At 55.3% G+C, this 26932-nt stretch overlaps 1 protein-coding gene across 4 annotated transcripts; it reads right to left on the reverse strand.

The window, feature by feature from the left end:
* Positions 1–1579: 1579 nt before the first annotated feature.
* On the reverse strand, positions 1580–26876 carry gsk3ba (glycogen synthase kinase 3 beta-a). 4 transcript variants are annotated; one of them, XM_079733214.1, is made up of 11 exons: positions 26055–26876; positions 20391–20581; positions 17106–17189; positions 10630–10740; positions 8373–8503; positions 8126–8232; positions 7872–7969; positions 7611–7718; positions 5877–6063; positions 5096–5194; positions 1580–3797 (listed from the first exon to the last, which is right to left on the reverse strand). In XM_079733214.1, exons 1-11 carry the CDS (start codon positions 26140–26142, stop codon positions 3733–3735), a joined length of 1269 nt encoding a protein of 422 aa, XP_079589340.1. In that variant the 5' UTR covers positions 26143–26876; the 3' UTR covers positions 1580–3732. The 4 variants fall into 4 exon arrangements, with proteins under 4 accessions (XP_079589340.1, XP_079589341.1, XP_079589342.1 ...); XM_079733215.1 differs by having other exon boundaries at positions 10630–10737; positions 20391–20584; XM_079733216.1 differs by having other exon boundaries at positions 7623–7718; positions 20391–20584.
* Between the last annotated feature and the right edge of the window lie 56 nt (positions 26877–26932).

The raw sequence follows: 26932 nt of genomic DNA on the forward strand, positions 1-26932 counted from the left end.
AATCCAGCCACGTAAGGAGTCTCAAAAATCCACATGTAAATACAGACCAGTTCACTCACAAATGCAAACAAGTTCACAAATGAAAAGCGTCTTGTTAATTCAAGTTTAACAGTTTGTATATAAATGTAACAACATCCAAATACATTTTCTATGAAGATTGCAAGTATTTTTTTTATTAATATATTTATGGATTTATATTATATTTATTTAAAACAAGACACATTTGTGTGTGGATCAGAAATGTGTTTGTGAAACCTATTTTTGTTTATGGATTTATTTTACATTTATACATACCGATATCCATGTGTGTGTGTATTGAAATGTATTTGTGAGAAGAGCCATTTATATATAAATCACAAAATACATTTGTGAATCCTTCTCTGTGCATTCATTATTAATGAGACTGTTCTGACCCCATACACCTAAGGAAATAGATTGATAATTTTCAGCACAAAAGTAATGTTATGTGTCAGAGCTTAATTCGCATTGTCACGAAAAGCCAAATAAACTCACCTGACAGTGGTCCGTTTGCCCCTATGACGTCGATCAACGGCAGTCTCTAGTTTAAAAAAGTAGTTTTACTTCCCTCTGGTGCTCGTTGCAGGAAACAGCAGCATGAAGGTAGACTGAAGAAAGAGGCCGCGGTCGACTGCGTTATCATTTCCAGGCTAACCTACTCTTTATTTAATGCAAATTACAGTACCAGGGAACTATTCCTCAGAGCACGCAGAGGGAATATTTACAGAGGCGCACATATAGCATACCTTCACAGAACGAAACAAAAAATAAAATGAAATAAAAATTTCAGTCACAAACAGAGGCATTCAAGTAGTAGTACTGTTATACAGGATGTTTTAACATTGTTTTCTTTTCTATAACCCCACTTAGCATATTCTTCTGCCACAAGTGTGTGTAATGCAATAGTGTCTCTGATGCACACACACACGCGCACATACACACACATAACCCACTACCCTTGTTTGTCTGTTTTTTGGTAACCTTTTGCTTCAACATCGGCGGTCTGCCAGGCTGGGGTCTGGGGGCGTGGCTTAACAGGCCTGGTGGGGGGGGCGTGGCTTAACAGGCCTGGTGAGGGGGGGCGTGGCTTCAAAGGCCTGGGGGGGGCGAGGGCTTGGTTTCAAAGGCCTAGGGTGGGGGGGGGGGGGGTAACCAGACATTTCTGGACATAAGAAGCGGGGACTAAAAAGAAAGTAATGGCTACATGAATCCATCCTGTTGAGGTGCTACTGAATACCGCCCCCCCCCCCCTCAGCATCACAGAGGAGGGGGGGGGGGTGAGGGCAATGTAACAACATGACATCCATCACGAAAGAGATATATATAGAGGAAGAGAGAGAGAATGGTAACTTATTGCCTAGGAAAGTGTCTCCTAACATTTACATAATAGTTCGGCGTTTAGTACCAACAAGAAAAAAATAAACTATACAGAAAGACCATTCTGTAGGAGTCCGCCCGGCTCCTCCCCCTCAGGACCGCCGCAGGCCCCGCCCCCTCAGGACCGACAGGCCCCGCCCCCTCAAGACCGCCGACAGGCCCCGCCCCTTCAGGACTGCCCCCTTAGGACCGCCGACAGGCCCCTCCCCTTCAGGACCACCAGGCCCCGCCCCCTCAGGACCACCGAGTGTCCTGGACTGGACCCAGAACGACCAGATCCGGGACACCGTGATGTCCTTGTCTCCACAACGTTAACACCACGTGTGTGTGTGTGTGTGTGTGTGTGTGTGTGTGTGCGTGCATGCGTGTGTGTGTCCAAGCCTGTGTGTGTGCCTGTGCGCGTGTGTGTATAGGGTACGGGAACATTCAGAGGGGGGTTTGTTTCAGTGGGACGGTTTTACACGGGACAGCACCCAGAGGAGAGTCCCAACGTGGGGGTGGGGGCAGCGGGTGGGGGTGTGCAAGGCGAAGGTGTATGAAAGCAAAGGCACTCCAAACTATAGTTCCACTAGACACGACTAGCTGTGGTGACTCTACTGCCCTCTACTGTACAGGAGCTGAACTACATGGCAGGACGAAGGACACATCCTCGTCATCCTCGTCTACGACATCCACCAAACGTTTCGGCCTCATTCCTCTTTTTCGTCTATTTCTCCCTCACCATGAACACACTGCGCACGCACACTGCATGTACACACACTGCACGCACGCACACTGCATGCACACACTGCATGTACACACGCTGCCAGCACAGCAAGGAGGAGAATGACCACGAGGACCCGGGGGAGGACGTCTCTCCTGAACGTCTACAGGTCCGCTGTTTGAGTTCCCTCCTCCTTTAACGAGACTGGGCGGACATTTGGTGCGGTGGTGGTGGTGGGGGTTAAATGATAATGCGATCAAATGTTTACGCGTTTGTTGAACTTGTAACCCTAACTCTAGGATTCAGACGTGTGGATCAGGGAGGACAGAGGGGGGGGGGGGGGGGAGGACTTCTGGAGTCTGACCGGTCCGGGGAGGGGGGGGGAGACATGAATCGATCACCGGCTCCTCGGCTGTCAGGCAGCAGCAAATATTGCCGCTGGTCTGCCGTGAGTTTAGACGATCCAACCACTGAAGTTAATATACATATATCTTATATACTTTATACATAAGGAAAAGTCATATAGAAACTGTGTGTGTGCCTGTGTGTGTGTGTCTGTGTGAAATGCATGTGTGTATTAATTTGTGTACTTCATAAAGTACACAAAAGCGGGTCCAATCGCACGTGTCAATCAGAAACAAAAAGAAATAATGAATTTACCCAGCGATATAAAAAAACAAAAACTAATTTAAAAACAAGGAGGAATAAAACTGGTCTAACATTTAAAAACAACACTGGGGCAAAAAATTATAATTTGCGTGCACACACAGAAAAATACACAAACTCTCTACACAAAGTCTCTCAGGCAGGTCGGCTTCCACCATGTGCACCTCGCCCTAGAACCGCACACACGTCCCAGGGTGTGCGTGTGTGTGTCTGCACGTATGTGATCGCGTGCATGTATGTGATATCCTAGGGTATATGTATTTTGCTGTGTGTGTGTCTGTGTGTGTGTGTGCGTGTGTGCGTGTCTCATGCTGTGCTAGCGACCTGGTAGTGAGTGTAATAGGGTTGTTTCGGGGCGCGTGTTGGAAGGGGAGGAAGTAGGGAGAGGGGGGGGAGTGAGGGGGGGTATCCTAACCATACTCAGGCCATGCATTACAGAGGACACCGGGGGGGGGGGGGGGCATGAGAGGCAGAGTAGAGAGAGAGAGACAGCCAATAGAGAGAGAGACAGCCAGAATAGTATTCAGTATAGAAGGGTTTGGGGGGGGGGGGGCGACATCTCCAGGTGTACGGTACACACATGGTTAGCCTCGTGTAGTTAGCTTCTACATGGGGGGGGGTGACTTCAGACAGTTGGGGGGGGGAGGGAGAGGCTGATATGGGTGCGTTTGTTTCGTCGGGGCTCTTGCCGCTGGGGGTCAGCTGTCGAACCCTCCTGCGTCCTCCTCCGCGGGGGGCGTGTCCGTTGGATTCGTACTTCCTGCCAGGGAGGCGGAGAGGAGAGGTGTGGGGCGGAGTCAGGGCGAAACAAAATGGCTCCTCACCCCTCCTCCTCCACCTATCACGTTGCAGACGGAGAGGGGTGTGTGTGTCTGTGTGTGTGTGTGTGTGTATGTGTTGAGAGGGGGGGAGGGGGGGCGGGGGGCTGCGGTCCGGGTCAGAGGCAGGGTGGGGGGCGTGGGCGGAGTTCAGGAAGTGGCGTTGGAGGCGGAGGCGGAGGGGGTGGTGGTCGGACCGCGCTCCGTGCTGCCATCTGCAGGACGGGAGGAGCACAACACAACACGCGGTGAGCAACACTACGACAACGCAAGGGAAGGTACACAACACGCGGTGAGCAACACTACGACAACGCAAGGGAAGGTACACAACACGCGGTGAGCAACACTACGACAACGCAAGGGAAGATACACAACACGTGGTGAGCAACACTACGACAACGCAAGGGAAGATACACAACACGTGGTGAGCAACACTACGACAACGCAAGGGAAGGTACACAACACGTGGTGAGCAACACTACGACAACGCAAGGGAAGATACATAACACGCGGTGAACAACACTACGACAACGCAAGGGAAGGTACACAACACGTGGTGAGCAACACTACGACAACGCAAGGGAAGGTACACAACACATGGTGAGCAACACTACGACAACGCAAGGGAAGGTACACAACACGTGGTGAGCAACACGTGGTGAGCAACACTACGACAACGCAAGGGAAGGTACACAACACGCGGTGAGCAACACTACGACAACGCAAGGGAAGATACACAACACGTGGTGAGGAACACTACGACAACGCAAGGGAAGGTACACAACACGCGGTGAGCAACACTACGACAACGCAAGGGAAGATACACAACACGCGGTGAGGTTCACAACACGTGGTGGACGTGTGTAGTACCCAATAACGTAATAACTGACAATAACGTCATAATTGTAATGTAATAAAGCCAATTACGTTATAACTTGCCAATAACGTAATGAAGTTGTTGAGCCAATACCGTAATAATTGTATTTAGAAAATCCTTTAAAAATGTCTGTCACACTTAGCCTTAATATTGCATCTTGCAACACATGCTTCAGTATCTGACCTTACAGATACCCCTCCACCCTCATAGCACTCCTTGTATCCAACTCTGTGACCACGCAGACGCTTCGACAGAGGCGTGAGCCTTTCAAAGTTCTGCGTTGCAGTTTTCAGTGTGGTATTGTCAAGCTATTGCAAAGCTTTACTTTTACTCTGGGATTCATGAATCTGCCAGAACAGCTTTGGGGCCAGGCTGATCCGCAGGGCGCCATCAGATCGCTGGGTTAACCCAAACTAGCAAACACACAAACTTCAAGCTTGTTTCACCTTTTTTACATTTGTAAATGAGTGAGAGCTACTTTTCATTAACCCAAGGTGGAGGTGCCCTGTGGGTTGGGGTTGCCCTGGGGGATGGGGTTGCCCAGGGCGGTGGGGTTGCCCTGGGGGGTGGGGTTGCCCTGGGCGGTGGGGTTGCCCTGGGGGGTGGGGTTGCCCTGGGGGCTGACGGTGTACTGACCCGTGTTGGCGGAGGCGTTAGTCGGGGTGGAGGCGGAGGGCTGGCTGCGTGCGTGAGCCGGGATGAGGATAGAGGCCAGGGAGGGGTTACTGGACAGCTCTGTGTGGGGGGGGGGGGAGAGAGAAATAAAGAAAGAAAGACAACGTCATTCAGAAGAACATTGTGAGTGAGACATCGTCTCATCGTCACCTGCAGTCGACATCCCTGTGTTGGGCAGAGGACAGGGATCTGGGTGCGTCTGCAGTGTGTGTGCATGTGTTTGCGTGTGCATGTGTGTGCATGTGTGCCTGTTTGTGTGTGTGTGTCTGTGCGTGTGCGTGTACGTGTGTGTCTGTGTCTCAGTCTGTGCATCGGTCTGTGTGTCTCTTCGTGTGCGTCTGCGTGTGTGCCCTGGGTGGTGAAGTTGAAGGCGGATGCCGTGTGTGTCTGTGAGTGCCTCTGTGTGTGTGTCCTTGCCTCTGTGCGTGTCCGTACCCTTAGATTAGATTAGATTTATTTATTGTCCTTGTTCAACAAGCGTTAACAACGAAATTATGTTTAGAGCATCACCACTGGCATAAAAGTACCTGATAGCATACATTACCCACTATAAAGATAGATCCCCCATATGCTACGGTATATCAATATATTTATAATAAATAATAATAACAATAACCCAAAAGTGCAACAGAATTGTCAAAATTGTCAAAGTTGAAATGTCAACAGTCCAGTTATCTTCCAGTTATAACGTGTGAGAGGAACGAGAATGGGAAGGCAGCGATGCAGTGCGGCTCACACCCACCCTGGGTGGTGAAGTTGAAGAGGTGGGGCTTCTCGCGGCCGTTGGGCAGCTTGACGTTGGGGTCCCGCAGCTCGTCGAAGAAGGAGTGGGCGCAGGCCTCCAGCGGGGTGAGGCGGGCCGTGGGCGTGTACTCCAGCAGCCTCGAGCACAGCGCGATGGCCTCGGGGGGCGTACGGGGCCGGAACACCTACACACCAGTCGGACACGGACAGGGGTGTGACCACCAGGGGGCGCAGGGGGCAAGGCTCCGGCGGCGGGGTGGGGGGCAAGGGGCTGAGCGCGGGAATAACCGCGGGACTGGGGGCGGGACTAACCGCGGGACTGGGGGAGGGCGGGACTGGGGGCGGGACTAACCGCGGGACTGGGGGAGGGCGGGACTAACCGCGGGACTGGGAGAGGGCGGGACTAACCGCGGGACTGGGGGAGGGCGGGACTAACCGCGGGACTGGGGGAGGGCGGGACTAACCACGGGACTGGGGGAGGGCGGGACTAAACGCGGGACTGGGGGCGGGACTGAACGCAGGATGGACCGCTGGATTGGTTAAATCCCTCTGGAGGCCTGGCCAGCATCACAGGTTCTAGCTGAGGCTAGAACCTGTGATGCTGGCCAGGTGGGCGGGGCTAGAACCTGTGATACTGGCCAGGTGGGCGGGGCTAGAACCTGTGATACACATTTCCTATCTGGAGTTAAGATAAGAACACTGACTTTAGGATCGGCCGTTCTGTAATGACTTTTTTCCAAAATCCGATCCTAACCCTTGTTACGAAAGTTACCAAACAGATAAGATATGATTTTCGAGTTAGGAAGTTTCGGCCCCTGGCCTCTAAAGGGAGTGACAACATTTCCCTGAGCCAAATGGAAACCTGTGTGTCTGGGCTGGTGGCGACTCTGAGTCCCGCCAGGAGGAGAGCAGGAGGCGGCGGAAACCAAACCGCCTGCAGCCGCTCTGCATGGCCACAGGGGGGCGCTCACGAGGCCACCGAGAGGCACAGCTCTCGGCTGATTGGTCGATGCCTCTGACCAATGCCAGCGCAGAGAGTGGGAGCGCAGCCGTGCAGAAAGGAAGACGGACTGTTCCATATGACAACAGGCCGGGGGGGGGACATGGTATGCTGCCTGTTTGGTCATTCCATACGAAAGAGGAAGTAGCGATTCGCTATCTACGGCTAACGGCTAACGGCCAACGGGACACTATGAAGGGAGGGCTGTGATGGCGGGCGGCCTCATTACATTCCCAGACGTAGAGACACCTCCTCCCAGACGGGGGATTCCCTCGCCGGCTCTGAGCCACGCGTACACAAGCGCCTCAGTCCCCACTCGGCCTGCCGCCGCCTCAATGCTGCGCTGTGTCCACTGACCCCTGACCTCTGACCCCTGACTAGTGGCACTCTGGGCTGCTCAGCTCATCTTTGTTTCCCCACATCCAACCAGACACTGGAAGACGGACGGACGGACGGACAGACGAAGGCCGCTACGGCACAGACCGGCAGCAAGACAGGCCGAGCACAGACAGACAAACAGGCCTACAGGCACAGACAGATCATGCAGACAGACAGAACGTGGACAGACAGACACAGACAGACCATGCAGTCAGACGAATGGAGACAGACAGACAAACAGACCGTGCAGACAGACAGACAGACAGACAGATTGAGACATACAGACAGACAGACAGACGTGCACAGGGACAGGTCAGGCAGGCGGGTCTTAGAGTAGTAAAAGGGTTCCTGTACCTGTTGACTCACCTTAGTCCAGGGGTGTGCCTTGATCTGGGGGAATTTGAACTCTGTGTAGTTGGGGTTCATCTCCCGGATCTGCTCGCGTGTGGGGGTCCCAAGGACCTGCAGGGGGGGGGACAGACAGGAAACATGATGTTCTGGGCATATGGGGAGGTTCTCTGGGATACATCTGCTCCTACGCCCCACTTTGGACGGATCAATAAATCAATTGATTTATTGATCAATCGATTTATGAGCTCCCCCTCCCTCCCGTACCTTGATGATCTCCACCAGTTGGTCCACTCCGCTGTCGCCGGGGAAGATGGGTTGCCCTAGCAACAGCTCTGCCAGCACGCAGCCAGCTGACCACACATCTGAGAGGAGAGGAGAAGGAAACCTTGTGACCAACGTCCACCACGCCCCTCTGGGAGGAGCCACGCCCCACTGGGACGAGGCCCGCCCCTCTTACCGAGACATGCCCCTCTGAGACGAGGAGAGCGTAGTTTCCTACGGAGGGTGTAGTTTCCTACCTATGCTGGAGGTGTAGTCCGTGGCGCCGAAGATGAGCTCAGGGGCGCGGTAGTAGCGGGAGCAGATGTAGGAAACGTTGGGCTCTCCACGGACCAGCTGCTTAGCACTACACACACACACACACACACGCACGCACGCACGCACACACACACACAGACACACACACACACACGCGGTCAGAACGTGTTGTACGGTTACGGGACATGACGGTGGAACGGGGCGGGGGGGGGGGGCTGAGAGCCTCACCTGCCGAAGTCACAGAGCTTGAGCACGGCTGTCTCGGGGTCCAGCAGAAGGTTCTGGGGCTTGATGTCGCGGTGACAGATCCCGAAGGAGTGGATGTAGGCCAGGCTGCGGAAGAGCTGGTACATGTACAGCTACGCACACACACACACACACACACAGGCAGACACGCACACGCACACACACACACACACACAGACACACACACAGAGAAAGAGAGTGACAGGTTAAGATGCATGAAGGTATTAAGGTAATAGAAGTTAAGTTCAGAGGTCTGTGCCATAAAGATCTAATGCAATACAATGTTTTAAAGATATTGAAACCTTGCATTCATGGACAGGAAGGAATCCAATGTGATGCTAATATGTAAAGCCTATAAGATCTGATTCTGTTGGCTCTGCGGTGGATCAGTCATCCACATGGAGACATTGTTGGTGGATCATATGCTGTCTGTAAATCTGTTGCACAAGCAGAGTGGATAAACAGCTCCCTAAACAAACACCCGTCACCCAAATCTGATTACGGGCCACAAGGGGAACGTATGTACCGGGACATTCCTCCAGTGCTGCCCAATAAGCAGCCAGATCAACATTTTCTCCCCGAACCACACTAATCCTGTTTCTGTATGGACAGGAAGGAACAGCAGCCTGAGTGTGTGTGAGTAAATGAGTAATAGTGGTTATTATGATACATCACTCAGACAATACTGTGGGTTATAGGGGTGTATCAGCCACCACTGTGAGTTATAGGGGTGTATCAGCCACCACTGTGAGTTATAGGGGTGTATCAGCCACCACTGTGAGTTATAGGGGTGTATCAGCCACCACTGTGGGTTATAGGGGTGTATCAGCCACCACTGTGAGTTATAGGGGTGTATCAGACACCACTGTGAGTTATAGGGGTGTATCAGACACCACTGTGAGTTATAGGGGTGTATCAGACACCACTGTGAGTTATAGGGGTGTATCAGACACCACTGTGAGTTATAGGGGCGTATCAGACCCCACTGTGGGTTATAGGGGTGTATCAGACACCACTGTGGGTTATAGGGGCGTATCAGACACCACTGTGGGTTATAGGGGTGTATCAGACACCACTGTGGGTTATAGGGGTGTATCAGACACCACTGTGAGTTATAGGGGTGTATCAGACACCACTGTGGGTTATAGGGGTGTATCAGACACCACTGTGGGTTATAGGGGCGTATCAGACCCCACTGTGGGTTATAGGGGTGTATCAGACACCACTGTGAGTTATAGGGGCGTATCAGACACCACTGTGAGTTATAGGGGCGTATCAGCCACCACTGTGAGTTATAGGGGTGTATCAGACACCACTGTGAGTTATAGGGGTGTATCAGACACCACTGTGAGTTATAGGGGCGTATCAGACCCCACTGTGGGTTATAGGGGTGTATCAGACACCACTGTGGGTTATAGGGGCGTATCAGACACCACTGTGGGTTATAGGGGTGTATCAGACACCACTGTGGGTTATAGGGGTGTATCAGACACCACTGTGAGTTATAGGGGTGTATCAGACACCACTGTGGGTTATAGGGGTGTATCAGACACCACTGTGGGTTATAGGGGCGTATCAGACCCCACTGTGGGTTATAGGGGCGTATCAGACACCACTGTGGGTTATAGGGGCGTATCAGACACCACTGTGAGTTATAGGGGCGTATCAGACACCACTGTGAGTTATAGGGGCGTATCAGACACCACTGTGGGTTATAGGGGCGTATCAGACACCACTGTGGGTTATAGGGGCGTATCAGACACCACTGTGGGTTATAGGGGCGTATCAGACACCACTGTGGGTTATAGGGGTGTATCAGACACCACTGTGGGTTATAGGGGTGTATCAGACCCCACTGTGGGTTATAGGGGTGTATCAGACACCACTGTGGGTTATAGGGGTGTATCAGACACCACTGTGAGTTATAGGGGCGTATCAGACCCCACTGTGGGTTATAGGGGCGTATCAGACCCCACTGTGGGTTATAGGGGTGTATCAGACCCCACTGTGGGTTATAGGGGTGTATCAGACACCACTGTGGGTTATAGGGGTGTATCAGACACCAGGACCCAGTACAGGGTCAGAATGACTCTCTACCCGATCATATCTGCAGGTTGTGAGTTCAAAGCCCCACATCAGGGGCAGCAGGTCCAGCGTTGGGTGGTGGCCTACTGGGACATGACACAGTGCAATATGTTTTACTGGTTTGTTCCACTAACACACACACACACACACACACCTTTACGTAGACCATTGGCAGGGTCTGCTTGGCCCGGCTGTAGTGGCGAGCCACCCTGTAGACGGTCTCGGGGACGTAGTCCAGGACCAGGTTCAGGTACACCTCGTCCTTCTGGGGAGGGATGGAGAGGAGACAGTGTTGAGGACGCCCACCAGACCACCACCACTCCGTCCAGCTGCTGTCACTCTCCGCCTCCGTTCATTTCAATGGGGGATGGGCGGCAGAGGGGAGGCGGTTCCAGAAGCGGCTGTTAGACCAGGAAACGGTCGGCGCCCACGTGAACGCCCACAGATCTTGCCCTGCCGCTCAGCTGTCCCCGTGTTCAAACTTTTGGCGGCGGCGGCAGCAGCCGCTTTTGAAAAGGCCTGGCCCTTCACACCGCCGCGCTGACCCCTCCGGCAGCGAGGCGGCGGTGTGCAAGGATCCAGACCACCACGCACCCACACCAACCCTCTAATAAAGTGAGGACCTCCCCCGCCCCCAGGTTCAGTTAGGCTACAGACCACATCCTAAACAGATCTTTGGGTTAGGATCAGAGTATCCAAGCCGTACTACATATTAAAGGAAACAGGAATGACATTTTGTTATTACACAACTTCCAGTCAACAGTCAGACGAACACAATGAGACCTTCAGTTTTGCACCAGCAACACAAAGATAACGCCAAGTGTATAAACGTTTCCCTGGTATCAACACCAGCACTGAGGGAGACGTATTGGGATGTTTGGGCAGCGTCCTCCAGATATATTAAGATTCAAACGCGGTCAGTGATTAAAAATAACCTCATCCTGACACCCGTGACACACGGCTCCCGATCTCCATGACAACCGCCTCATCGCTCCTCACCCGCTTCCTCTGCGTTGCGCGATGACGTCAGCGACGCCTTTACAAGCGGTCTGAGTGGGAGGCCTTGGACAAAGTGGAGCCCCTCGTTACACCACCACCCCCACTTCACCCCCCCCACCCAGAGGACTAGTACCCCCACCCCCCCTGCTCGTCACAAAGCTGATTGGCTCACATTTGTGACATCATCCCGTCCTTCAGCCCTGGTGCGTGTGTGCGTGTGCGTGTGCGTGTGCGTCTCATGCCCGTGGGGACCCCACTTCGCAACGAGCTGGGAGCGGGGCGAATGAACACATGAATGACATAAACACATGATTCTGGGTAGCACATCCTTAAGGTCTGGGGCTGTGATCATCTCCATGGAGACGACAACATGTGGGGGCCGGCGACGTGCTGGACGCGCACACACACAGACACACACACACACACACACACACACACACACACACACACACACACACACCTGATTGAGCGTGTCAGAGTGCTTACTCCGTTTGCTATATTTAGCCTAGCAACAGTGATGACTCACTTCCTTGGCTTTCAACCAACCGCTGAGCAAGGCAGGGATTTGATTGGCTACTGACACCCCCCCCCCCCCCCCCCCCCCCCTCCCCCCTCCCCATGCCATCTAATTGGCCCTTTAATGAATGGCCCAGAGATGCGTGGCCCAATGGGGTTCCCCGGGGGTCAGAGCAGCCCCCGGGAGAGTGTCCGGAGTGTGTAACCGATATCCAGCGTGGGCGCCGTGTGCCCTAGCTTAACTTCTGCCCTCAGGGCCGCTCCAGAACATTCCTCATCCAATGCCGTCAGCACGGCCTAAAAACAGCCCCGGCAGCTCGTGGGGACGGGGTCGGACCAGCAGCTGCGTGTCGGCTGCACGGCGCTCCAAGGAAACGCTCCAGCTGTCGGCGCACGCCTCTCGGAACACACCGGAGCACATCAGCCCGCACATGGCCGCCACGCTGACCGATGAGCCCCATTTCTTCAACAAACGGTGAATGGGCTGCATCTCATCTCGACGGCGCTCATCCAACCTGTGGCCACTCAAAGCGCTTTACAACACTGCCCCACATTCACCCGTTCACCCATTCATTCACACACCGACGGCGGAGCCATGCAGGGCGACAGCCAGCTCGCGACACTCCGGGGATCGAACTAGCGGCCTTCCGGTTACCAGCCAACCTCCTCCTCCTCTTCATCACACGCGTCCCTCTTCATCACAGTGACACCACCCTCCCTGGTAGCAGACACCTCCTCCGGTGTCCTCTTCCATGATCTCACTCCCTCTCCTGCCCCCATGCCCACTGTGGACCCCCCATGCAGATCAGCCAGCAGGCTGAGCCTCCTCTCAGGAAACAGGATACGGGGGGGTGGAGGGAGCAGTGGGGGCCCTAAAGGAGGGAAGGCCCACGAGAACTCACTGGAGTTTCCAAGAAGCCTGAACACTGGGTGGGGCTATAATTAGCTCTGTGCTAACCCCCCCCACCCCACACACACTGTTTCCAACCCCCAGTGTACCCAGATTACTCCATGCTGAGCGGCCCTGGCAGCCGGCCAGCAGGGTGGGGGTTCAGCAGGGTGGGGGTTCAGCAGGGTGGGGGTTCAGCAGGGTGGGGGTTCAGCAGGGTGGGGGTTCAGCAGGGTGGGGGGTCAGCAGGGTGGGGGGTCAGCAGGGTGGTGTTACTGGGTGCTGCGTCACCAGTGTTCTGGCGTCTCAGCCTTTCTGGGCGGGGGGGGAGGGCTCCACTGTGGGGGGGCAGAGGGGGGCTATTTTTGACGCCTGGGCCGTTGACAGATTTGTCAGCTCGTTGAATGACATGCCGCCGCCCGGACGTCGCCACGGGAACGCCTTGCGGCCGGCGGAGACGGATATATCAGGGCCGGCTGCTTTACCTAGAAGCCCCTGTTGGAGACACACACACACACACACACACACACACCTCTACTGGAGACCCCCCCCGACACACACACACACACACACACACACACACCTACTGGAGACACAGGCCTGGACTGGAGACACACACACACAGCAGGACGGGCCCTGCTAGGGCCCCGCTAGGCAAAGGCTGGTCAACCCCCAGACCAGAGCAGTGGACCCCAGAGAACCCCCCCAGGAGTCTCAGGTCCCGGCCGGGGGCCGCTGGTCTGATCCTAGCCCATCTGGACCCCATGCAGGGGGGGGGCACCTCAGCCCCCCGCGGCCAGCCAGTCACATGGCCGCCGGTCGCCATTGCGAAGGTAAATAGGTCATCAGGGCCTGCGGCAGAGTTTCCGTTGTCCGGTAATTACCGTTTATTGACCGGAAAAAAACGAGGAGGACCGAATATTCGAAATTTCTCCGGTCAGAATGACCAATGGAAATAATCCTCTCCGCACAATTTGAATTGTGTTTAAATATGCTACAGCGGTCATTTGTTTAGCCAATTCATGTCAAACAATCAGGGTTTTGATTGACCTATATTTCCCACTACTATCCTCAGGCCGGGCCTTTGATCCAGCGTTGGTGTTTTTTTAGAAAAAAATCAATTGTTGCTTTAATGGCCTAATCTGAGGAGAAATCTATGCCATAAACAGAAATATTATAGGCCTTTATAACACGGGTCTTCTCAATGCGGTGGAACGCGCCGTTCACATGGGTAGTAGTCCGGTAACTTGTCAACCCCAACGTCTTCAGTTGCTAAGCAACGCCAACGTCTCTGCGGACTATTTCTCTGCTGATCAACAAATTGCTGCTGCTAACGAATAAATTGTAAAAAGAAATCATGTGAAGTTATTTTTTCGTTTTGGCAAGTAGCCGTGTAATAAGCGGGATAATGTATGGAACGTCTTCGGTCATTATCGAAAATAAGCCCCTTCAGAAGGGGCTTATTTTCCCGATAATGACCGCCGTTCTATACATTATTCCTTACATATATATTTAGCAGAGTAGGCTTAAGTAACAAATGTGTACCAAGTTACACATGTATAAAAAAAAATGTCGGGTTGAAATCGGGCTCAGGCTCATAATTACAGTTAATGTGCCGGGCCGGGCCGGGCTTGATTTTCTGGGCCCGATCTAAGCTCTGATAAAGACTGCTCAGCGAAGCCGCCTTGGGGAAGGAAGCGTCACGAGGCTTATGCGCATTGCAAGCAGCAGAGACACTCTCGATACATTTGACTTTAAGTCAGCAGCGGCACGCTTCACAGCTGCCAAATATCGAAAGAAGTTAAAAAAAAACAACAAATGAAATCTTCCAGGTCACATGACCGGCACCAATTTTTTCTAGCGGAAACACTGGCCTGCGGGTGTTCCCAGTCTGGCCAGTAGGCAGACTGGGGTCAGCGTGTGTTCCCAGTCTGCCCAGTAGACAGACGCAGCTAGAGTTCTTTCAGACGAGCGCCACGATGTGGGGATGATCATACATGTGATGAATATAACATGCAGGTGACATAATGCATTCATTCACGTTCGCTTTTTCCAAAGCAACTAGGAATAAGCACATTTGTCAGAAGAAGGTAAAACAACAATATACCGCTGTGGGTACGGTAAGGTGCCAAGTACTAACCATCACTAAGTTAACCCATTCCCCGTATACATCTAAAAAGCTAGGATAAGATGCTACACAATGCCAAGTACTATTCTTAAGAGCCAGGACGTACAAGCATACAATAAGTGTGTAAAAGGGGTGTGGGGGGGTAAGGGGGGAGGTTATGCAGAGTCTAGGTGAACTGTGAAGCAGTGAATCTTGACTGTATAACATAATGCACTACATCTCTGAATGGATGGACACTAGCATGACTTCAGAGCCCTGTGCTGATGTAAGGGTGGGGGTCTGTAGGTGGTCCATCACACACACAGACCCCCACACACACACACCTGGCAGGGGGATCCAGTGGGACGTGCAAACAGTGACCAATCTGAAGTTGCTTCACATATGGTACTATTATTAAACCTTTATTTCCTTTGGTCACTGGGAGGTGTCTGGGGCGCGTTTGTGTGCTGTTCTGTTCGCGTGCTTCAGTAACAGTTCAGACCTGCTGGATGTGTGAAGGGACATGGGCATTAACACACTGATGCCCATGTCCTCTGAGTGGCGAAGACAGACAGACAGGCAGACAGACAGGCAGACAGGCAGACAGGCAGACAGGCAGACAGACAGGCAGGCAGGCAGACAGGCAGACAGACAGACAGACAGACAGACAGACAGACAGACAGACAGGCAGACAGGCAGGCAGGCAGGCAGGCAGGCAGGCAGACAGGCAGACAGGCAGACAGACAGACCGCTAGCTGGACTGCGTTGCATTGTCAACACGTCTTTTCTGGATGCAGATTTCCGGGAATGAGAAGCGATGCGTGGAAACGGCCGACGGTGTATTTAGAGTAACTACTGAAACGTTTAAATACAGTTCCTCTAATGGCCCGCGGGTCAGTGGGACACAAACAGGACGTCTGGGGACTGGAGGGGGGGACGGGGCCGGGAGGGGGAGCAGGGAGGGGGAGCAGGGAGGGGGAGCAGGGAGGGGGAGCAGGGAGGGGGAGCAGGGAGGGGGAGCAGGGAGGTGGAGCAGGGAGGGGGAGCAGAGAGGGGGAGCAGGGAGGTGGAGCAGGGAGGGGGAGCAGAGAGGTGGAGCAGGGAGGGGGAGCAGGGAGGGGGAGCAGGGAGGGGGAGCAGGGAGGGGGAGCAGGGAGGTGGAGCAGGGAGGGGGAGCAGAGAGGTGGAGCAGGGAGGGGGAGCAGGGAGGGGGAGCAGGGAGGGGGAGCAGGGAGGGGGAGCAGGGAGGTGGAGCAGGGAGGGGGAGCAGAGAGGTGGAGCAGGGAGGGGGAGCAGGGAGGGGGAGCAGGGAGGGGGAGCAGGGAGGGGGAGCAGGGAGGTGGAGCAGGGAGGTGGAGCAGGGAGGTGGAGCAGAGAGGTGGAGCAGGGAGGGGGAGCAGAGAGGTGGAGCAGGGAGGGGGAGCAGGGAGGGGGAGCAGAGAGGGGGAGCAGGGAGGGGGAGCAGGGAGGTGGAGCAGGGAGGTGGAGCAGGGAGGGGGAGCAGGGAGGGGGAGCAGGGAGGTGGAGCAGGGAGGTGGAGCAGGGAGGTGGAGCAGGGAGGGGGAGCAGGGAGGTGGAGCAGGGAGGTGGAGCAGGGAGGGGGAGCAGGGAGGTGGAGCAGGGAGGTGGAGCAGGGAGGAGGAGCAGGGAGGTGGAGCAGGGAGGTGGAGCAGGGAGGAGGAGCAGGGAGGAGGAGCAGGGAGGTGGAGCAGGGAGGTGGAGCAGGGAGGAGGAGCAGGGAGGTGGAGCAGGGAGGTGGAGCAGGGAGGTGGAGCATTTACATCTTAGATTTACATTCAGTGCGTTTCGCAGACGCTTTTATCGAAAGCAACTTACAATAAGTACATTCGTCCGAAGAAGGGGAAACAACAACATATCTCTGCGGGTACAGTAAGGATGTTCATAGAGCCAAGTGCCAAGCACTAACTATCACTAGGTTAACCCATTCCCCGTACACAACAGAGATAGCTAGGATGACATGACACACAACTAAGTACGACATACAATAAGTGTGCACATTAAGTGCCAGGGCGTACCACATACAGTAGGTAGGAGGGGTGGGGGGGGGTGGCTGGTCAGAGTCCAGGTGAACTCCGACCAGGAGCGGTGGCCCACTGACCTTGTCCCCGCTGGAGTAGAAGAAGTAGCGAAGCCTGACGATGTTACAGTGGTCCAGCTTCTTCATGATCTGCAGCTCGCGGTTCTGGGGGTGAGAAAGGGAGAGAGGGGGGAGAGAGAGAGCGAGAGGGAGCCATGTTAGGTTCATGTTATAATGTAGAGAAGCTGCAGGCGTGGGACCCTGAGAGTCCCCCCCCCCCCCCCGTGGACTCGAGTCCACGTCTGGACGACCCTTAACCTCTCCTGCCTCAGAGCAACCCGCCTCACTCCTAACAGACCTGAGGGGACAACCGGCTGTGGCTAATAGCAGCCAATCACTGAAGACCTGATGTCACCCCCCCACGCCCACCTGGATGCAGGTCAGGGCGTGTCCGGGGGCGGGGCCTGGGGGGGGGGGGGGGGGGTTAAGGGGGGAGGCTATGCAGAGTCCAGTTGAACTCTGAACAGGTGAGTTTTGAGTGTTTTGCGGAAGACGACCTGAACCTCCAAGCCCCTCCTCTCCGTGACACTGTGTGTGTGTGTGTGTGTGTGTGTGTGTGTGTGTGTGTGTGTGTGTGTGTGTGTGTGTGTGTGTGTGTGTGTGTGTGTGTGTGTGTGTGTGTGTGTGTGTGTGTGTGTGTGTCCCGAGGCCAGTCTACGACCCCCCCCGTCAGGTGGGAGGTGACCCGTCTGAAGCCCGGCTCCTGAGACTCCCTGACCCCCAGCCCAGCAGCGGGGCCACATGCGGATTCACCCCCCCAGCTCACTCACTTAGAAACAACTGGTTCCCAGGCGGGGGGGGGGGGGGGGGCAGATAGGCCGGACGTTACAGCGAGCAGACAACGCCCTACGGCCATCGCTGCAGTGTGTGTGCGATTGTGTGTCTTGTTCTGAGCATCCATTTTCCCCTGGACTGAAATATGATCCCAGAAGAAAGAGAGGGGATGTATCCCACAATGCACTTGGATCATCTTTAAAGATCTCTCTCTCTCTCTCTCTCTCTCTCTCTCTCTCTCTCTCTCTCTCTCTCTCTCTCTCTCTCTCTCTCTCTCTCTCTCTCTCTCTCTCTCTCTCTCTCTCTCTCTCTCTCTCTCTCTCTCTCTCTCTCTCTCTCTCTCTCTCTCTCTCTCTCTCTCTCTCTCTCTCTCTCTCTCTCTCTCTCTCTGCCTGAGGCTCATTTCACAGACACTCACAGAGCACACCGGGAGGGGGGGAGGAGGACCAGGCTGCAGTGGGGGAGACAGGATGAGCGAGTTTCTGTGCATGAGCAATATTTCGCGCCCCGTGCCGTGAAGTCATGTGAGGAGACTTAGCACTCAGTCACTACACTCTGGCAGCAAGATGTCCACCGGATAACAGGAGGAGGGAGGGAGGGAGGAGAGGGAGGGAGGGAGGGAGGAGAAGAGGGGAGGAGAGGAGGGAGGGAGGGGAAGAGCAAGGGGAAGAGGGAGGGGAGGGAGGGAGGAGATGGGAGGGAGGGAAGGAGGAGAAAAGGGGAGGAGAGGAGGGAAGGAGGGAGGGAGGAGATGGGAGGGTGAGAGAGGGAGGAGGGAGGGAGGAGATGGGAGGGTGAGAGAGGGAGGAGATGGGAGGGAGAGAGAGAGGAAGGAGGGAGGGAGGAGATGGGAGGGTGAGAGAGAGGAAGGAGGGAGGGAGGAGATGGTGAGAGGGAGGGAGGAGAGAGGGAGGGAGGAGTGGTAGGGGGGGAGGAGATGGGAGGGAGAGAGAGAGGAAGGAGGGAGGGAGGAGATGGGAGGGAGAGAGAGAGGAAGGAGGGAGGGAGGAGAGAGGGAGGGAGGGAGGGAAGGAGATGGGAGGAGGGAGGGACGAGCGGGGGGGACACAAGGCAAAATGTGAGGATAAAAGTCATGGAGGATTACACGATGTGAATGACCTCATCGAAGAAGCACCGGGACATCCTATTGGCTGCCCGGGCGTCCTGTGACGACGCCTCTCTGCCTCTCAAAGCCCCGCCTCCCAACATTACCCTGAGGAGCCGGTGTTGTCGTAAGCATGCTCATAAAAAGAGAACACCAATATCATTCAGGGTGAATTCATAGCTAGGTCATATCTGAACTGAGCCATTTACAAAAGCCATTTCAAACGGTGGAACCAGCGGCCCATTGGGCGAGAGGGCCTGAACCTCAGCCAATGGGGCGACACGTTCCCCCGACAGAGAAGAGTTGTGCCTTCATGACATCATCATACAAACGGCTGCTGGCAGAGTCGCTCCCTTTGAATAACGCCTTCTTTGTAGCCCTCCCTCCCCCACTGTCTGTGTCTCCCTCCTTCCCCTCCCAATGCCTCTCCCCCACTGTCTGTGTCTCTCTCTCCCCCACTGTCTGTGTCTCCCTCCCTCCCCTCCCAACGTCTCTCCCCCACTGTCTGTGTCTCCCTCCCTCCCCACCCAACGTCTCTCCCCCACTGTCTGTTTCTCTCTCTCCCCCACTGTCTGTGTCTCTCTCCCCTGCCAGCGTCTCTCCCCCACTGTCTGTGTCTCTCTCTCCCCCACTGTCTGTGTCTCTCTCCCCTCCCAGCGTCTCTCCCCCACTGTCTGTGTCTCTCTCTCCCCCACTGTCTGTGTCTCTCTCTCCCCCACTGTCTGTGTCTCCCTCCCTCCCCTCCCAACGTCTCTCCCCCACTGTCTGTGTCTCTCTCTCCCCCACTGTCTGTGTCTCTCTCTCCCCCACTGTCTGTGTCTCCCTCCCTCCCCACCCGACGTCTCTCCCCCACTGTCTGTTTCTCTCTCTCCCCCACTGTCTGTGTCTCTCTCCCCTCCCAGCGTCTCTCCCCCACTGTCTGTGTCTCTCTCTCCCCCACTGTCTGTGTCTCTCTCCCCTCCCAGCGTCTCTCCCCCTCTGTCTGTGTCTCTCTCCCCCACTCTGTCTCTCTCTCCCCCACTCTGTCTGTCTCTCTCCCTCCCCTCCCCCTGTCTCTCCCCCTGACTTCTTGCGGGGGGGGGGTCCCGATAGCCAGCAGACTTTCCATCCTCTCACTACGGCCATCGTTCATCTGGAGGAGGAGCCTCCGAGCGAGACGTCTGACGGCCAGAGAGACGTGGAGCGGTCTGCTCCACGTCACATAGCTGTGTGTGTGTGAACCACACACTGTGCATGTGAAACATGGTAGTGTGTGTGTGTGTGTTCCCTCACATTGTGAGGCTCGTACAATACACAACACACGTACAGTACGCACACACAGACGTACAGTACGCACACATACAGTACGCACGTGCACAATGTACACACGGTACAATACACACACATAAGTACACACAGTGTGTGTGTGTGTGCGCGCGCCCCCTCACCTTGAACCTCTTGTCCTGCAGGACCTTCTTGATGGCCACCATCTCCTCTGAGTCGCAGAGCTTGGCCTGGTAGACTACGCCGAAGGAGCCGTTGCCGATCACCTTGGTGTCCGTGTAGCTCACCTCCTGGGAGCGGTCGGGGCCCTGGCCCGGCGTGGCCACCACCGTGGTCACCTTCCCCCCGTCCTTATCTCCTGGAGGGAAAGGGAGGGCGAGAGACAGAGACAGAAGGAGAGAGAGGAGAGCGAGAGGGGGAGAGACACACAGCAAGTAAGAGAGACAGAGAAGGAGACAGAGACAGAAGGAGAGAGAGAGAGGAGAGAGACAGAGAGAGAAGGAGAGAGACAGAGACAGAAGGAGAGAGAGAGAGGAGAGAGACAGAGAGAGAAGGAGAGAGACAGAGATAGAAGGAGAGAGAGAGAGGAGAGAGACAGAGAGAGAAGGAGAGAGACAGAGACAGAAGGAGAGAGAGAGAGGAGAGAGACAGAGAGAGAAGGAGAGAGACAGAAAGAGAGAGAAAGGAGAGAGACAGAGACAGAGAGAGGAGAGAGACAGAGAGAGAGAGAGAGAGACGAGAGCGCCAGAGAGAGAAGGAGAGAGACAGACACAGAGAAGGAGACAGAGAGAGGAGAGAGAGCCGAGGGGGTGAGAGAGAGCAGGAAGAGAAGGATCGGAGGGAGAAGTTAGAGGAGGAGGGAGTGTTGTGAAGAAATGAGGGACGAAAGAGAAAAAAAAGAAGCAAATCTTTAGCACAGTTGTGATTTGCACACAGAGCACCTTGAGTCGGGGAGCAGCAGTGATTGGTCCGACATAAAGAACCTGGGCGGAGGCTCATAGAACCTTAGTTCAATCAGATGTACCTCTGGAGACGGTCCACCGAGGGCCAGAAGGTTCAGGTCAGGCTGATTTAGGGAACATAGTCTGGTTCCAGAGTCTAACCGGATGTGACTCCGAAACATTAAAACCAAAGACCGCACGAAGTCTGACCCCCACCCGGCTCTCCACCTCCACCAACACACCAGGGGGTGCTCCACCCACCCTCCTGGCCTTCCTGTCCCCCCGTGACGTAGCGTCTCTGGGGTTAAAGTCCAGAGCAGCGGGTGTTAAAGATAAGCGGAGACTGCGTTCCTCAAGAGCAAGCTAACAGGCTAGCACGCCCACAGGCTAGCACGCCCACAGGCTAGCACGCCAACAGGCTAGCACGCCTACAGGCTAGCACGCCAACAGGCTAGCACGCCAACAGGCTAGCACGCCTACAGGCTAGCACGCCAACAGGCTAGCACGCCTACAGGCTAGCACGCCAACAGGCTAGCACGCCAACAGGCTAGCACGCCTACAGGCTAGCACGCCCACAGGCTAGCACGCCAACAGGCTAGCACGCCCACAGGCTAGCACGCCCACAGGCTAGCACGCCAACAGGCTAGCACGCCCACAGGCTAGCACGCCCACAGGCTAGCACACCCACAGGCTAGCACGCCCACAGGCTAGCACGCCAACAGGCTAGCACGCCCACAGGCTAGCACGCCCACAGGCTAGCACGCCAACAGGCTAGCACGACCACAGGCTAGCACGCCCACAGGCTAGCACGCCAACAGGCTAGCACGCCTACAGGCTAGCACGCCAACAGGCTAGCACGCTACCAGGCTAACATGTTAGCGTGTTAGTGGTTGGCCTGTTAGTCCGTGGGCCGTTGTCACGGCGCCGTACCCCGCCGCGTTACGGGAGGCATCAGATTCGCTACCCGATACTATCCAGGACCCCTGGGTAGAGAGGAGAGTAGAACAGGTTCCCAGGTGGTCCGGTTCACAGCCGGAGACCCTCCAGCCGGGTCCAGGGTTCAGCCTGCCCCGGGGGGGTGGGGGGTCTCCCGCCCACACAAGTCCCCACCGCTCACGTACACCTCTCCGCGCATTGTAGTGTATCCACCGTGCACGTTTCCCACCGCGCACGTACCGGCCCACACACCGAGCCTCACCCAGACGGGCTATTCTCAGCCCGCTGTGAGTGTTGGTCCTGCTGAGTGACGAGGGAGGGAGCCAATCACAGCAGAGGCACTCGTGGGCGGGATCAAGGGCCGAGGGTGAAGGGAACAAGGGTGTAGGGACTAGGAGACTGGATTACAGCGGGCGGACGGAAGGCGATCGCAGAGGAGACCGAAATAGAGAGGGGGGGGGGGAGGAAACGGCCACAGGCAAGGGGGGAAGAGAGAGAGAGAGAGAGAGAGAGAGATCCGCCCACGGATTCCTGCTCCCTCGTCTCAGTACTTCCTCAAACCGTGAGAAAAGTTGAAACATGCGCACTCATGTGTAGCCTGTACATTATGCCACTGTACAGAACGCACACACACGTTCAGTACACACACACGTACAGTACACACATACAGTACGCACACACGTACAGTACACACACGTACAGTACAGGCACACATACAGTACAGACACACACACAGTACACACAGTACACACACACACGTACAGTACGCACACACGTACAGTACGCGCACACGTACAGTACGCAGACACGTACAGTACACACACTTACAATACACACGTACAGTACCCACAAACACACGTCCAGTGCGCACACAGACTCTTTATAAACATCAGACGGTGTTCAGTCATCTCAAAATGTGTCTTGACCAGCAACATATTTTTCCCAATACAGAGGACCGTAAGTTTTCCCCTTAACGCTGATGTCAGACGTCGGTTTTATTCAGAGTCAAACACTTGAGTTCAAACGTAACCGACACAACCATTAGCAGACCTTTCCCCGGCGATTAGTGACACACGCCCTGCTGCTACGGCAGGATCGATACCGAGGGGCGATCGATGCTCCAGGATGTCAGAGGACGCCTTTAACGGGGGGGGGGGGGGGGGGGGGGGGAGACACAGGCTGGGGACAGCTTGAGCTGTATGAGGAACGGGTTACCTTCAGACGCAGGGGGGGACCTCCACACAGGAGGCACCCCCACACACCCGTCTGTAGACTACACCGTCGGGTAGAGAGAACAGACTGCATTTACACAGCGCCGTTCTAACCAGCGGCCACTCAAAGCGCCTTACAACACTGCCTCACATTCACCCATTCATGCACACATTCACACATTCACACACCGACGGCGGAGTCAGCCACGCAGGGCGACAGCAGGCTCGTCAGGAGCAGTCAGGGGGAGGCTTCTTGCTCACCTCGACACAGCTAGGAGGAGCCGGGGATGGAACCAGCAACCTTCCGGCTCTACCTCCTGAGCCGGAAGGTTGGGTGGGGGGGGGGGGGGTTCTCCAACAGAGGCAGAGCCAATCAGAACCGCTCATCAAAGCAGACTGATCAGCTTCCTCTTGTTGGTTTCATTCGGAGTCAGTGAGCACGTTGTTTTTCCATCATTATTGGCAACATTTAACAGAGAAAAGAGGGAGTCAGAGAGGGGGAGAGAGGGAGAGAATGGGGGAGAGAGGGACCACTATCTTTGAAATGCTAAACAAGCCACTCATTGTTCTTGGCCAGCTGCCTGTCCAAAGACACAAATACAAGGGTCCATGTGCTGTGTGTGTGTGTGTGTCCGTGTGTGTGTGTGTGTGTGGGAGGGGCACTAGTGTTCCCTCTAGGATCATAGACATTGGCTACAGCTGCTTCAGATCACTGGCCAGATCTCCACGCGTGTGTGAGTGTGCACGTGTGTGCGTGCACGTGGCTCAGGCTGGAAAACAAGGCATTGCATAAAGGAGTTGAAAAAATAAAAAGGTGCAGCGGATTTCTGCTGGTGTTTGTTTCTAGGGGTGTAGTAACTAGTGTTGAGGTAAACTAGTACACACACACACACATACACACACGGCTTTAGACGTCCAGCCCTTAACGAGCACAGCGTTTAACGACTCAATCTGACCAGTGTATGTAATAGCACAACCCAGAGCCGTTACCTCCAGCGGTACTGCAGTGATTCCACCCAGGAGGCGGGGTATGCGTCTGGCTGGCAGGCCGTCTCTCGCTTCATTACAACAAGATTTGCTACTGAACGCAGCCCTCCTACCCTCCTACCCCAGACCCCCTAGCCTCCTACCCCAGCCCTACTACCCCTCCTACCCCCTTACCCCTTACCCCTACCCCCGCCCAACCTGCAGGCAGGCCTGTCCCCAGGGGTCCCAGCGCTGTCTTCCAGAGTCAGCGCCCATCAGGAGATACGACAGAATGAGGTCTTAAGTGGGAGGCTGCAAATATTTGAGCTGCCATAATAATTTGGTGTGTACAGTCCAACAGTATCATCATCGTTGGTCCGACCTGGGGAGACGGCTCCTTCTATCGATGCTGGGAATCCATGAAGTCATTAGTGTTAGATTAGTATAAAGTCCAAAAGGTGAACGACATAGCACCCATAAAGTATCGTGTCCTCAACACATCACTTCCAGCATGATTTAAATACAATCAAAAGATAAGGTAACGTGCTCATTTTAATAGTGTGTGTGTGTGTGTGTGTGTGTGTGTGTGTGTGTGTGTGTGTGTGTGTGTGTGTGTGTGTGTGTGTGTGTGTGTGTGTGTGTGTGTGTGTCATCAGGCATCACCCATCAAGAGTTTACAACCACGGCATGCTGCAATCAGCCACGTCTTCAACAGTCTCCACTTTCACTCTCAGGTGCCTCGACATCCCGATCTCAGCCCATTACAGCGATCGATCACACGCTCACGCTAAGCGGCCGATCCTCAGCCAGGAAGCCCCCGTTTGCGCCAAACGACGTGGAGCAGAAGTAGCAGGTCATGCGCCGTTACAGCGGGGATGTGACGTGAGGCTGGAGGCCTACAGAGCATACAACATGCGAGGCTGTAGGCCTGAAGAGCATCAGATTATACAACATTACATGTGTAGCCTCCTGTCAGAGGAGCTCCACACGCCGGGGACCAGACGCAGTGTACGGGGATGAAACATAAGGGGTTCTCGCGGGCTAGGCCCGGGGGTAGTGAGCGTAGTGTCGGTGTAACGCGTGGCCCGCGTATCTACTGCAGCCCACCAACCCCTCCTGGAAGGCGGCTCGGTGGCTTTGAGAACATGACACCCCGTGACACACTCTCACACACACTCCGCAGTAGTCGCGACGTCAGATCCCTGCTTTTCTTCTTCGAAAAGGACTCCGAACCTGAACTCTCCGTGACCACGGCCGTTTGGACCGCGTCACGTTCAGGGAACGGGCGCACCTTGCGCTTGACCATTGCGTAATAGCCCGATTACGAGGATCCATCGCTCGTGTGCTTCCGACTCCCGCTGCAGGGCGGACTCATGCCCAGCTACCGCTCAGAAATAACCCCCGATCGCCCCGGACCTCGGCCGCAGAGCCCGCCCGGATCCCGGCTTGACTCGGTGCCAGCTCTATCCCCTCTAGCGGGGCCTGCTCCCCTGGCGCCCGCCCAGCGCAGAGAGAGACGCGGTCCCACCTCACAGGAGGCAGGGTGTTACTACAGCCCCGGTCACCTCAGTGTCAGAGCTACATATGACCCACAGTAGCCCTCCTAGTCCGGGCCAGGCCCACTTAACCCGGGCCAGGCCCTCTTAGCCCGGGCCCTCCCACAGTGACTCGCTGCAGATGTGCAGCCTGTCGGGCCTAAGCGAAGGCGACCCGGGCTTGCTAGTCGGTGATTGGTGGTAGAAGCACGGGCCCATAAGCACAGGGCCATACTTACTGCTGACTTTCATGCTGCCGAACGCCGAGGGCTGCGGCACGGGCTTGCAGCTCTCCGCGAAGGAGGTGGTCCTGGGCCGGCCGGACATGATCCGATCCTCGGGGTATCTCGGTGCGGACCGTGGCTGTCTAGATGGCAGGGTGGGCGGACGGACAGATCCTTCTCATCCAAAGGGATCACAGTTCTTGAATTAAACACAATTCAAAAAGGGCAAAAAGAAGGAAAGCTCCGTTATCCGGTGGAGGTTCGGTCTATAAACTGACAATCACAGCATCTCCTCCTTTCTGCTCCTCGACGTCCTCCACGGGCCGCTACACGTCTTCGACTGAAATAGTCCTGATCTGGCCTCTCCCTGCTGGGTCCCCCGGAGCGAACCGCCTGCAATGTGGTTCTAGATGGCGGCCGACGCGTCGCAGAGCTCGGCGACCCGACGCGGTTCCTCTGCGGAAATAAACGAGGTGGTGGTCGGGAGTCCTGTGGGCCTAGCTCCTCTTCATATCCCGATGTGGAGGCTCAGGGATCCGACTGCCATGGCGGCTCCTCGCTTCACCCTACTGACGATTCAACGGAGAATCGACCGATTGCCCAATCTCTCCACCGCGGACGGAGTGGCGGCTCCGCGCTGCGTAAACCTTCCACCGGGCCTCGGAGCCTCGCCGCGCCGCAGGGAGTCCGATGTTCGGCCGTGGGAGCGGAGATTCTGATCTTCTGGTTTTATTTTTCGCCCATAGGTCGGATCCTGGCTGTCTTTGTCGCTCCAGAGGGTCGGTACGCCGTCTGCGTAGCGGGCGGGGAGGCGGTGGATCCCGGACACATGGGGCCGCGGAGTTACGCAAACGCACTAGTCTGCGGTGGAGAATAGGAGCAGGGTTCGGACG

This window comes from Pollachius pollachius (assembly GCF_949987615.1).
Source record: "Pollachius pollachius genome assembly, chromosome: 3".
In the NCBI taxonomy this organism is placed as follows: Eukaryota; Metazoa; Chordata; class Actinopteri; order Gadiformes; family Gadidae; genus Pollachius; species Pollachius pollachius.

Coding starts and splice junctions, on each gene's coding strand:
- gsk3ba (XM_079733213.1), bottom strand. CDS start 26,142: ATGTCCGGCCGGCCCAGGACCACCTCCTTCGCGGAGAGCTGCAAGCCC. Junction 20,585..26,054: donor CGGCAGCATGAAAGTCAGCA/GTAAGTATGGCC, acceptor CTTTCCCTCCAG/GAGATAAGGACGGGGGGAAG. Junction 3,798..5,095: donor TAACGCCTCCGCCAACACGG/GTCAGTACACCG, acceptor CCCGTCCTGCAG/ATGGCAGCACGGAGCGCGGT.